The following is a 13511-nucleotide window of genomic DNA, read 5'->3' on the forward strand; positions in this document are numbered from 1 at the left end:
CAAACAATAAATGCTGTAGAGGGAGACGGTGTGGAGAAAAGGGAACCCTCTTACACTGTTGGTGGGAATGTAAACTGGTGCAACCACTATGGAAAACAGTATGGAGGTTCCTCAAAAAGACTAAAAATAAGAACTACCATGTGACCCAGCAATCCTACACCTGGGCATCTATCCAGAGAAAACCATAATTTGAAAAGATGCGTGTACCCCAATGATCACTGCAGCACTATTTACATTAGCCAAGATGGAAGCAAACTAAATGTCCTTTGACAGGGGAGTTGATAAAGATGTGGTAAATATACACAATGGAATACTACTCAGCCATAACAAAGAATGAAATAATGGCATTTGCAGCAACAGAGATGGACCCAGAAATTATCATTCTAAGTGAAGTTGGTCAGACAGTGAGACACAAACATCATATGCTATCACTTATATGTGCAATCTGAAAAAAAGGATACCATGAACTTCTTTGCCAAACAGAAACTGACTCACAGACTTGAAAACCTAATGGTTATCAAAGGAGACAGTTTTTAGGGGGGAGAGGGAGGATGGGCTGGGCGTTTGGGATGGAAAAGCTGTAAAACTGGGTTGTGATGATGGTTGTACAACTCTTAACTGTAACAAAATTCACTGAGTTGAAAAAAATGGCCCCGTGCCCGTCAACAACACAGAAGAGGAATGTGAGTAGTGGGAGGGAAATATCCCATCCCCCTGGTCAACACAATTCAACCTGCCTGTGGGCTCCAGGCAAACAGTGATCTGGGCTATTGAGTAAGACCCTCTGACGCTGCAGAAACTGTGGCAGCGGAAAGAGACAAACAGGGCACTCGGAGATTGGGGATAGCAAGGTTTATTCGGCCCTGGTGCGGGCTCAGAGAAGTCACTTCCAGAGTCTGAGCACCAGGTCTTTTTTCTGGGTAACTTTTATACCATACTCTGGGGTCTTAAGATATTCCTATGCAAGCAGCCCCAGCCCTCCCCCTTCTCCGGGCAGAGAGAGTTCCTGCCCAAGAAGCTGATAAGCAATGCTTGCAGCACGGTTAGCAGGGCTGCTAGCAAGGACATAGGGCACGTAGTTGGTACATGATTACGAGAAGGGTGGCGTGTGGCGAGCCAAGCTGCTGATGGACACCAGAGCTGCCTTTTCACCTGGGGCGAGGTGGGGGTTTTTCTAGTTAGAACTCTTACTTCCATGTCAGCGGGATCACACAGGAGTATGTTGTTAAAGATGCTGTATGGAGAGCTTTATACACTTAATTACAACACAATGGTCTGCTGTCCCCAACAGCATGTCCTTCAAGGACTGTCTGCTCTTAACATCCACGAGACAGACCTTCGGGTTGACCCAAGGTTTTGTCTTCCTCTTCACACACCATCACATGTGGTGGAATTAAAGGCAGGCGCTGTCCTTTTCCTGCCAAACTACAGCCTGTAAGCACAGTGCTGACGTCCACTTCACAGAGGGCGCTGCGGGACTGCCGGACTAAGAGGGGCTCCTCCGTCCCAGCACCACTGCAGCTCACTCGGGAGCCCAAAGCGCGCCAGGAAGGATCCCAGCAGGGGCAGGGCGGCCGCAGGACTGGCAGCTCCAGGCAGAGGATTTCCCCGTCATGAAGCAACCCTGAGAAATCTCAGCAGACAGCTTGGTTATATGACGGGACAGGACAAGCCTTAACAGGACTCAAGACCTCTCATCTCTTGGGCTAGTGTAGCTCTCGACAATCCTCTAGCTCGGTTCCCTTCTGACAGAATACGGTGGAGTCTGTGTGCTATAACCATTCTGCCTGCTGCACCCAGATCAACGCGACAGCACAGGTGCAAGTTAACATCAAGGAACGACGCCGCCAGCCAGGGACATCACCTTCTTGGAGGGAGCGACATCACCCCCACCGTCAGGTCGTCAGTTTAGGAAGCCCTCCCAAAGCCAACCTGGTTCCTTCCCCTTCTAGGCCCTTCAGTGGCTAATGTTGCTCTTCTCCTTTTCGGCCCTTGTTGAAGCTTTTAGCTAACTCTTCTAGGCTCCAACAGTTTCAAGCAGGGCTCATGATGGCTCAAAGAATTCAACCCATTCCAGTAAAGGGTGGGCCAGGTCCCTCCAGGTCCTTGCAACAGTCCTCGAGGGACTGCTATTCCTCTAGGGTGGGCTGGGGTCTGTCCAGCAGGAAGAAGTTCCAGAAGAAGAGAACACTGGCCCCTAATCCTTAAGAATAAGGGGTGTGGGGTCCCTCAGGGGGGAAGGAGACAGGCCGAAACCTGGGACCCTTTGTCGCACTTTCTGCACCTGGACAAATGTCTTCTCCAGTAACAAAACATGGAGAAACCACAAGGGACTAAAAATAACTGAATGCATTATTATTATGCAAAAAAAAAGTTATGAACAACAGGAAACAAAAAGACCAAAAACACAACTGCCTCCTCTGAGGAGCCGGAGCCGAAGCAGAGTACTGCTCACATAACCCTGCACCCAGCACCACCAAGGGGGTGGGCAGATCGCCTAAGCCACTGCTCCAGCCCCACCCTCACACCATCTGAGAAATCTGCTCCCCACTCAGGGACAAGCCAGGGCACCTGTTACCTGTCTTCACTCCCTCCTGCTCCAAGTCCCCGAAGCCTTGCCTGGATTTCCTTGCTGGCCTTTGGTAAGCCAGGAACCCTGCTTGTTAACACAACCTGCAACACATCACAACACATCCCAACACATCCCCACAAGGTAAGATTCAGGCCCCTAGACTTGCCGGTTCTGCCTTTTGTGTGGACACAGCTGTACTTCCACTTCCCAGCCTTCATCTTAACCAGGCTCAAGTGTGACCAAAAGGCTTTGACCAGAACATTAACTTTCTTTTTTCATCACTGCCACTAATAGTCAAGCAATCTTGAGCAAATCATTTTATTTCTCTGGGTCTTCATTTCCTTACCCGTCCACTCAGTCAGTGGTCAGGAAAGGACCTTCCAGTCTTCACTCTAAAAAGAGCCAGACAGCTGTGATTACACACAGCACCTGCTGAGCCCCCACATGGTCTTAACCGTCCCTAATAGGCACTCTGTCGGGGTATTTCAGTCTTGGCTAAGATGCTTTCCTACAAAGCATTTCCAGCTTTGTAACTGTTAAACTGAACTCAACTACGATTTCAACAAAGGGCCAGCTCCCAAAGTGGGGGGGGTGGGGGCTGCATCCTGTTACGGGGATAGAGATGACAGGGGACAGCAGGAAGGTCCAGCCCTACACTGAAGGAGCTGGGCTTATCCCTCTAGTCCACTGAGGTTGAAAAGGGAGGGAAAGGGGTTGGAGGAGCTGGAGAGGAATTCAATGAGAGCCCCGCAGAGGACTTCTTCCTGCCCTGTCCATGCCACAGCTGTGGTCACAGTCACTACCCTTGCTCTTTGTCCAAAAGCCCAGAGGTCCCTCCTCCAGGACCACTCAGGTCTCCCTTTTCCTTCAAATCTGCCACCTAACATGACCACAACCTCCGATACCACCATTCAACTACAGTCCTACAGTGCCGACTGCTTCTTAGATTAGTGATGAGCTTTGGTGCTCTCAAGAATCTTACTGGTTTAACAATTTTCCCTCCAGTGACTGTGGAAAAAAACACATATTACAAGAACAAATGCAGAAAAATTACAAATATCCAAAACACTCCAAAGTGTTTCTCCTTCTGGCGTCTGATATGCAGTTCCACAACTTTCTCTGGGATCTTAAATAGAAACCCAGGTGGTTCTATTCCCTTGAAAATAAACACTTCCTCCTGTTGCTCCCAACCCCCCAAAGCTAGCAAGGCCACATGGATTCTTTCATTTAGCCCCGATTCCTAGTACAAACATGTAATCTGGCCTGCAAATCTGAGACAGGCCGGGACCTGGGACCCTTTGCAGCAGTGCTTACACCCAGACAAACATCTCCTCTAGCCACAAGATACCAAGAAACTAAAAACTAAAAACACTGCTGCCTTCTTGCCCAGTTGGGGCAAATTATGAACAAGATACAAAGAGACCAAAAACCCAAGTGCCACTTCTAAGGAGCCCAGAGCAAGACCCAGCTACTCTCCGGCACCCTGCACACGGAGGGGGTGGTCAGACCACCTAAGCCATTGCCCGGGTTGATGCAGGACCCACCCCTCTCCTCAACCCGCATAAGGAAGCAGGTCGCCCCCACTCAGGCCGAGAGCAAGGGCACCTGTTCCTTGTTTTCACTTCCTTCTGCTGCAAGTCCCAATAAAGCTTTGCCTGAATTTCTTTTCTGGCCTCTTGTCAATTTCTATTGATTAAGGGCTCCTGGTACAGAACCAATCCAGGTAGGTTCTCTGACTCCACAGGCAACTGACACCTCTAAGCACCTGGGGGGGGGGGGAGGCGGGAGGAGAACTGTCCATTTTACTCCATTGGAAACTTCTTCCTCTTATGCACAAAAAAATTCGACTAAACTTTCCTAACTTACTTCAAAACTCCTTCTCGCACTACTTAATTAGTGGAGCCCCACTAAGGTTTCAGAACTACCTCTCTTCCTCACTGGGCTCGCTCTAAAATTCCCACTCCCTGATCCACGTGCGAATGAGTGCTCACACCTGAATGCCCTCCAAACTGTAACAGGATTTGAGGGAGTCGCACAGAGCAGCCCACAGCCAAAATGCATTTCTTTGAAGTCTCCTTCCGCAGAAAAAAACATATCAATCTCACAGACATGAGCTGATGATTAGGTGAAAGTGCCTAAGGCACACTATGCAGTAAAACAATTTTAAAGTAACTGAAATGGATGTCAGGAAATTTTCAGTTTTTTGTATTTTTGTGTATTTTTTTAAATATATCTTTTATTCCTGGGGACTGAATTTTTGACCTAGTCTTTGGGTAGAGAGATTATTATCTATAAAGTATATTCATTTATTCTCTAAGAGAAACCTGTAGGATGCTGCAAATGTGGACCGGGCTGACGCCGGGTGTTACTGACCAAGAATTGAAGGAATAAAAGTTAATGCCCTCTTTCCTGAAACCTATCAGGATTCCCAGTAATAACAGCCACCATATACTGTTTGTTTCATCACCGCCAGCTTATTTCCATGCACCATTACACCTAATCGTTTAAATAAACTAAAAGATTTGTAAATACCACCGTCTGCGGAGCAGAGCTGGAGAAACTGAAGCGTAGAGAGGCGTGATATTAGGTGTTCCTCCCATACGCGTCTGGACTGAACCATCTGCGCAGGCCGGGGCGGCTCCTCCCATCCCCGGGTCGCGAACGCCCGGCGTCGGGCTCGGCGCGTAGCTCCTCGGCGCTCCCGGAAGCGCGTGGCCACGTGCAGAGAGCGCGGGCTCCCCGACCGCAGGCTGGGAGAAACCCCGCCCCGAAGGCGGGCTCGCAGTGGGCGTGGCCCCAAGCCGATTTCCGGGAGGAGCTGTGCCGGCCGGCGGCCGAGCCGTAAAGGGCTCCACGAGTCGTGAAGCGGCGACGCGCGGAAGCGTTGCTTTACGACTATTCGAGCAGAGGCTCGGGGCCGGCGTCTGCCGCTCGCTTTTTCTGGGGTCCACACGTGGGCTGCGGTCGGTGTTCTGGCCGGTAGTTCGTACCTGTTGGCTTGGACGAGCCACATTGAAGGACAGAGTATTGGCGGAAGTCAAAGATCCGGAGCTGATGGATTTCGCTGCTGAAAATGAAGAGACGTCGGGAGGAGGTCAGAGCGGAGCTGAGGGGGCGCGGCTAGGTCTGGAGTCCGATGGAGAGAGAGTCCGGGGCACCGGAGGGACCGAGGAGGCTGGAGGTGGGGAGGCGGGGAGTGCACTGGACGGAACGGGGAAGATAGGGGAAGGCGCAGGAGGTGGACGAAGGGCAGGGATGCGGGTGGACCTAACGGTCGTGAAGCAGGAAGTAGTGGACTGGTCAGAAACGGAACAAGGTGTGTTGAATGACCCGTGGGCGAAGCAGGAGGTGGAGGACGGGCCCGAGGTGAAAGAGGAAAAACCAGGCACCCTGGAGGTGAAGCAGGAGACGGATAGCAATCTGATGGTAAAAGAAGAGGAGGAGGAAGAGCCAGAGGTTAAGGAAGAGAAGGTGAAGGTGAAGGAAGAAGTGACGGACTGGCTAGAAGTGACGGAAGAGAAGAAAGACAGCTTGGAGATTAAACGGGAGGAGGTGTTTCTAGGTCAGAACATAAAAACGGAGGAAAGAGTGGATGGAATGTGTGTAAAAGAAGAGAAGAATGTCCCGAAAGAAGAGGTGATGGCCGATGCACAGGTGAAAGAAGAGCCTCAGATGCATCCCCCAGTGGGCTCCAAGCGGAAACTGGCCATGTCCAGGTAGGGCAGGGAGAAGTCCATTGGGGGAGTAAAGCCGTGGGGTCCTGGGTGGTCTAGACTGAAAGAAACTACCAGCAGGGTGCGGAATAATGGGGAAAAGGCACCACTTGGGGTCCCTGGAGCCTGAGTAGTGGGGGAGGGGCGTTTGGGAAGGGGAGGTTTGTCAGATGACAACAAATACAGTGAAAATACGTGCGTTGGTACTAGAGTCCAGTGGCCAAGTTGGGAAGTGAAAATTCTTGGAATCAGACAACCCTGGGATCAGATTTTTCTTGACTTAATATTCTCTGGGCTCAGTATTCCTTTGAGAGTATAGAGGTGAGAAAAAGTCTCACAAAACCAAAAAGACAAGAACAAAATGGAGTAAGTTAAAATTAGGCAAAATACATTGGAATTCACCCGATTGTTTTGTTTCTTTATGGATCTATGAATATTTATTACTTTTGATTTAGTTTCCTTAGTGTGATCATGTGGTGGCATGGGAAGTAAAAGAGTAGTCAGACTCTTGGGGCTTTTACTGTCTCAAACATAGTGGATCCAGTGGAGCTGTAGTTGATTGTCGGTATCCCAAGATCCTGAAAGAGTAGCTGAAGACATTGGTGGGTAACAGGATTTCTAAATTATCTTGGTGCGCATTCTAGGTTGGGTGGGCAGTTGAGGAAGAAAGATGCAGCTGCTCCTCTCTCAATTTGTCTGGGTCTTATATCCTTTTCTAGTGCGTGTGCTGTTCAGATATATAAGCATAGCTTCTGGCTTAGACTTCTGGGGATGTGCACACACAGTCATTAACAGTGTCAGGAATTACAAGTTAAAATATCATTGATCTCATGCTCTGATTACAGTAGAAGAAGAAGTCCAAGGGAGATGACTTTTTAAAATTTAATGTTTTCTTGAATTACGTTTTATAACAACATTGTAAACGTAGTTGTTATTTAGAGACTGTTTCCTAGAAGAGAAATTTCTAAGGATGTTAGACAACTATCAAGTATTTTATGGGAATTACTTGTATCTGCTTTATTCACTATGACTGCATGTCTATAAATTGATTATTACGAGTAGCTAACTCAGCCTTAAAAGTTTATAAATAAGTAGAATTAATATTGCATAATTTATTAAGTTTCATGTGGTCTTTTGCAGATGTGAAACTTGTGGTACAGAAGAAGCAAAGTACAGATGTCCGCGTTGTATGCGACATTCCTGCAGGTATGTGTGTAACATGCTATTTTCTTACCTCTATCTGTACCCTTCTTACCTTAGATTGTAAAAGTACCCCCTCTTGGTCCCTTCAGTTTGCCCTGTGTGAAGAAACACAAAGCAGACCTGACGTGTAATGGAGTTCGAGATAAAACTGCATATGTTTCAATACAGCAGTTTACTGAAATGAATCTCCTGAGTGGTAAGCCATCTTATGCATAGCACATTGATACTTCCTGGCAGTTGGTGTATATCATTTGCTTATTTTTCCATTTTGAAATGTTTAGATTACCGATTTTTAGAAGATGTGGCAAGAACAGCAGACCATATTTCTAGAGATGCTTTCTTGAAGAGACCCATAAGCAATAAACATGTAAGTATTTTTCATAATCCCTTCCAGAGTTTCTTCTAATCAATTAGATTATTTTTTTTTTCACTCAACAAATAATAAGTGGCTATCATGATCGAGGGCTATTCTGCTTTCTAGGGAAACAGCAGTGACCAAAACAAAGTCCTTCCCCTCGTGGAGGTTGTATTGTAGGAGGAGACAGGAGATGAGTAGAGGAACAAGTGTAATTTCCAGTAGAGTTAAATGCACGTGGAAGATAAAGAAGGTACAGGAGGCTAAAGAAAGTGAAAATGGGGTGTTATAAGGGTGCTATTTTTGATACAGTGGTTGGGAAAGGCTTCTCTGAGAGATGACGTGTAAGCAGTCATGTGAACATTTGGAGGAAGACTTTCCAAGTAGAAACAAAAGACTGAGTCAGGGATGAAGTTGGCGTGTTTGCCGAATTAAAAGAGGGGCACGTGTCTGTAGTTGAGTGAGGAGAAGCATGTTGAACAGGAGGCTAAAGAAACTGGTGAGGACTCCTGAGGTATTCGACGTGAAAACAGAGTCCATGGGAGGACACTGAGCATATTTGCTTTTTGGACGATCATTCCTGCTGGGCTCTGGAAAGTGGACTTGAGCAGGCAAGAGTGGACACTTGGCAGCTGGGAGGCCATTCACAGGAGTGTGGCTGTGGTTCTAATCAGAGATGATGCGGCTTAGATGACAGGGATAAAATTATTGGGAAGTGATTAGATTTGCGTTGTGGAGGAAGAGCTTCAATGATACTGAATCACATGGAATTACGTTCGTTTTTTGGAGACCATTTTGGTATTGGAGTTGCAGGATTCTAATACCTTTCAAACACCTTATTTTGTTGGTATTATGGGGGTAGGCATGACGTTAGGCATATCTAAAAGAAATATCACCATGTATCAATCAAGTCTCTTTTTTTCTCAAGTTTAATTAGACATAATTTATTTAAAAGATAAGTTTTTTTTTCTTTTTGTGAGATATGGCATGCATATAAAAAAGCATAAAGTAGAAACACACCATTTAATGAATAACTGTGGCGTGAACATCCCTGTAACTACCACCAATGTCTTGAATTAGAACATTGCCAGCTTCTCAGAAGTTCCTGCCACCACCTTGTGCCCTTCCCCGATCTACTCTCATTTCTGGATTTTCTGTAATAGGTGCTAGGTTGTCTATAATAAAAAAAATTTTAGGAGTAGTGCTATGGTGAACACTTTTGTTCATGAACTGTGGTTTGCTTATGCATGTTTTTCTAGGATTTATACCTAGGAGTGGAATTGTTTTGTTGTGGGGTATGCATATCTTCAGCTTGACTAATTCCAGACTCCCAAAAGAAAAGCAGATAAAAACCACATTTTTGTACAGTTTTAGCACAGTGGTCCAACCTTATCATTTGGGAGAAAGTTTTATGTCTGTGTAGACTCCATTTACCAGTTAGTCAAACTTCCAGACCCCAGCCAAGAGCCACCCTTGCCAGCAGAAATTTCTAAGGGTAACAGTCTCAGGGCTGGTATGTTAACTCTTCTCTACATCTTTGTTGCGTAACTCCTGATCATAGAAGGAAAACTGGAAAGATTGCACCACGGGTACTCTTGTGAACAGCCTTTGGGCAGCTGAATCTCTCACTAGTTTTTTTTAATTTTCTTATAGATGTAGTTTGATACCTAGATTAAAGAAGTTCCGTTCCTTGTTTGCTAACATATTTTAACATGAGTGGTGGTTATATTTTATCAAATGCTTTTTCTGTATTTGTTCTTTTAATGTTTTTCTGATTATCTTTTTAATCTAAAATATTCCAATAAGAATATGAAAAGTCTATTACTCGATTCTCTCCTTTGCATATCTGTAGGAGTTGTAATGTCATCATTCGTAATACTGCTTTTTTGTGTCTTCTTTTTTTCTAGATCAGTTGCTATTATGAATCTCTTTTCTATGTTGGTAGTGTGTCCTCTTGACGTTTTTTTAATTTTAAGCTTAATTGCATTATGGTCAGAGAACATATTTTTTTCTGGGTTCATTTTTTTTAAAGTACATTAAGCTTTGTATTTATAGCCCAGTATATGGTCAAATTTTATAATGTTCTCTGCTTGAGGAAAAAAAAAGTAGTCTGCAGTTGGTATTCTATATATTCCTTTTAGGTCAGGTTTGTTAGTTGTGTTGTTCAAATTGTTTAAACATTACCGTTTTTTGTTTTTTTGGGTTTTTTTGGTCTGTTTCCTCTGTCAGTGTACAGAGAGAGGTATGTTCACATTTTCTAATAGGTAAAGTCAAAAGGATTTGTATGTTTCTCCTTGTGGTTCAGTTAGCTTTGCTTTAGCTTTAAGGGTAAATTATTAGATGCGTACCTCAGGAAATACTTATTCTTGGTGTATTTAACCTTTGGCATTGTGATGTGACCCTTCTTGTCTCGACGTTTTTGTGTAGTTTGTCTAGTATTAAGCTATTTAGTCCTTTGGTTAGCATTTGCCTGGTGTATTTTTCCCCTCCATTAACTGTAGGCCTTTCTGGACCCTCTCATCCTGCACACATCTTTTCTAAGCACCGTAAGTTGAGTTCCAGTCTTTCTCCACTCTGACAGTCTATAACTTTTAATTGAATCATCAAGTTCATTTAGTTTTCAATAAAATTATCTATGTATTTGACTTTAAATGTGTCACCTTATTTGTGCTATTTGTTCATTTGTTTTTTCTTCTTGTCTTTTAAACTAATTGAGTAATTTTTTATCATTTCAGTTTTTCTATCACTTTTTAGAAGTTATTCACCCTTTTTCTGTCCTTTCATTGGTTAGGCTAGACATTACATGCATACTTTGTTTACCAGTATCTAAAATTAATCAGTACCTTAACCCTGTGCTTAGATAATGCAATGACCTTAGAACAGGAATTGACAAACTTTTTCTGTAAAGGGTCAGATGGTAATTTGTTTCCAGACCTTATGGTTTCTGTCACAACCACTCTACCTCTGTAACAAGAAAGTAGCCATGAATAATACATACCCAAATGCACAGGGCTACATGCCAACAAAATTTGTTTATAAAAATAGGCAGCAGTCAGGATTTGACCCTAGTTTGCCAGGAGTTACCTTTGAACACTTAAATTTCATTTGACATTCTAATGATCTTTCGTATTGTTTTCAGGTATTTAAATTGTCTCTTTTTTTTTTTTTTTTTAGCCTCCATGTAGTAATTACTGTTTTATCCAGTCGGTGTTTGTTTTGGTTTGTCTTCATATTTCCTACTTTCTTTGCTCTTTGTTTGTTCTGCCATCATCTTAGACTCTCTATCTGAGATCACTTCCTAGCTCAAGTACATCTTTTAGAATATTTCTTAGAATTTGCTGATTGCCACCTCTTCGATTACTCTATCAGCCTTTCTTTGAATTTTGATTAATTTCATCCTCTTAAGTGCATTTTCTCCATGAAATTATTCTCCATTGTCTGTGGACTCCATTGTTGCTTTTGTCAGGTCAGCTGTCATTTTTAACTGTCTTTGAAATCCTTTTTCTCCAGATATGTTTTTTATCTTTTTATCTATAATGTTAAAATGTACATTTCTTTTTATTTATCTTGAGAATCACTAGGTTTCTTGAATCAGCAGGGTGTCTTTCATCAATTCCGGGAAATTGTCAGCTCATTTCTATTAAAATATTTACTCTGCCTTATTCATTCTTCTAAAACTACCATTAAATGTGGCTTAGGCCTCCTACCTACATCATACCTAGCCCTTACTCTCTCCTGATTTTATCTTTTTTTTCTAATGCATTCTGAAAAATTTTAGTCTTGGTTAGTTCTTTAAAAAAAATCTGCTCAGTCTTTTTTTTTTTTTTTTTTTTTTGTCTTTTTGCCATTTCTTGCTTGGGCCGCTCCTGTGGCATATGGAGGTTCCCAGGCTAGGGGTCGAATCAGAGCTGTAGCTGCCAGCCTATGCCAGAGCCACAGCAACGCGGGATCCGAGCTGCGTCTACGACCTACACCACAGCTCACAGCAACGCTGGATCGTTAACCCACTGAGCAAGGGCAGGGATCGAACCCGCAACCTCATGATTTCTGGTCGGATTCGTTAACCACTGCGCCACTGACAGGAACTCCCTGAGTCATATTTTTATAGTTTCTCTTCACTGCAGATATTTTCGTGTTTCCTTTTATTCCTTTAAATTCTGCAGAGTAGTTCTATAATCTGTGTATGATTCCTTTGGTGTTTGAATATATGGGGAGCTCCCTCAGCTACCTCTTTTCTTTCTCTTTTGGTTCCTGTACACTGAGCCTTGTTTTCTTACATTGTTTATGCTTGTTTATTTTTTTGTTGAGTATTTTTTTTCCTTTAAAAACTATTTGTGAGCATTTTTTAAGGACTGGGATAAACAGACCTTTTATTCTGCCAGGTTCCTAGGAAGATTGCGGATCTGGACGATCTTAAACCAAGATGAAGGTTTAAGGTTGCGTCACCACCACAAGCAAGGCAAATCGTTTCAAGTCTGAGCAAGGGCTAACTAACCCATGGCCACAACTTCTAATGGATTTACCCCCTCCTTTACCCCTGTTCCAGTCATTCTAATACAAAATTTCTAGCATGCTCTGTTGAGCCCTACCCTGAAGGTGTATTATTCTGTTACTAAGCTTCATTTGAAAGGGGTTCCTAGAAGGTTACTGGGTCTTGACTCTGACCCTCTTGCTGAGGAAGCTGTTGTTAGAATTAGAAAAAATGGCTTCATTGCTTTGCTTACCTCTGTGAGTTTTCATTCACTATTGGCCTGTAGTTTCCTGTTTCTGTCAGTTCTTCAATGATTTTAAGGTGATTTTTTTAAAAAGTAAATTATATACACACACACTGGCATTCTTAAGTGTTTTAAGTAGGACAGTTGGTCCTTATAATCACTGTCATTACTGAAATCAAAACCCTATATAGCATAAAATTGCAGGGTTTTTTTTTTTTTTTTTTTGTCTTTTTAGGGCCATACCTGCAGCATATGGAGGTTCCCAGGCTAGGGGTCTAATCAGAGCTGTAGCCACCGGCCTACACCACAGCTGCAGCAACACCAGATCCTAGCCGTGTCTGCAGCCTACACCACAGCTCACGGCAAAGTTGGATTCCTAACCCACTGAATAAGGCCAGGGATCAAACCTGTGTCCTCATGGATGCTAGTCGCATTTGTTCCACTGAGTCGCGACAAGAACTCCAAATTGCATGTAATTTCTAAGGTCATTTTCCTACTTAGCCAATGATAGCTGACCCTTCCTTTCCCTTAACTTAGGACTTAATTGTCTAGCTCTCTGCCTTGCAAAGTCTAGACTCCTCTCAGCCAAAAAACATTTATACTTTGCCACTTCTTTGAGTGATTGTTCTTCTTTGATGATATTACTCTCTTCACTACTCTCTTTAGTTGATTAATTAGCTCAGTCAACCTACATGGTCTTTGGAGTAACACACGTCACCGCTGGAATGCCCATATCCCATTTGAACACCCTGCATCAGTGGCTACTTTAAGTTTAGCCTTGTGATAGGCCGTGCTGTAGTTCCTCCCGTGAATGCTACCTGTCTAGTAATAGAAGCATATACAGAATTATGGTATGAAACCATCAGTAAAAAAAGATTAAGAACTGTATCCATAACCCTTGTGATTGCTAAATAACCTGTATTTCTTTAAATCCCCAGGAAATTCTTCTTTTG

General features: G+C 43.8%; 2 protein-coding genes across 61 annotated transcripts in view; one reads left to right on the forward strand and one right to left on the reverse strand.

The window, feature by feature from the left end:
- Positions 1–5585, reverse strand: part of LOC146404297 (uncharacterized) — an 85459-nt gene extending 79874 nt beyond the window's left edge. For 43 of the 44 annotated variants that reach the window (XM_085024272.1, XM_085024273.1, XM_085024271.1 and 40 more), the window contains exon 1: positions 5105–5585. In XM_085024272.1, the coding sequence (XP_084880398.1) occupies positions 5105–5585 (481 nt within the window). The remainder of the gene's footprint in view (positions 1–5104) is intronic. The other variant, XM_085024265.1, reaches the window with a different exon arrangement.
- ZNHIT6 (zinc finger HIT-type containing 6) overlaps positions 5456–13511 on the forward strand; it is a 111489-nt gene continuing 103433 nt past the window's right edge. For 6 of the 17 annotated variants that reach the window (XR_002343009.2, XR_002343010.2, XM_021088554.2 and 3 more), the window contains exons 1-4: positions 5470–6288; positions 7426–7491; positions 7578–7684; positions 7770–7855. Coding sequence is in view for 15 of the 17 variants with exons in the window: in XM_021088554.2 (XP_020944213.1) it covers positions 5627–6288; positions 7426–7491; positions 7578–7684; positions 7770–7855 (921 nt within the window). In the remaining 2 variants the exon portion in view is untranslated. 17 annotated transcript variants of the gene reach the window in all.

The sequence above is a fragment of the Sus scrofa genome, chromosome 4, assembly GCF_054392235.1.
Source record: "Sus scrofa isolate SSC_HxYL_T2T_F1_AM1 chromosome 4, Sscrofa_HxYL_maternal_Yorkshire_Landrace_v2.0, whole genome shotgun sequence".
Taxonomy (NCBI): Eukaryota; Metazoa; Chordata; class Mammalia; order Artiodactyla; family Suidae; genus Sus; species Sus scrofa.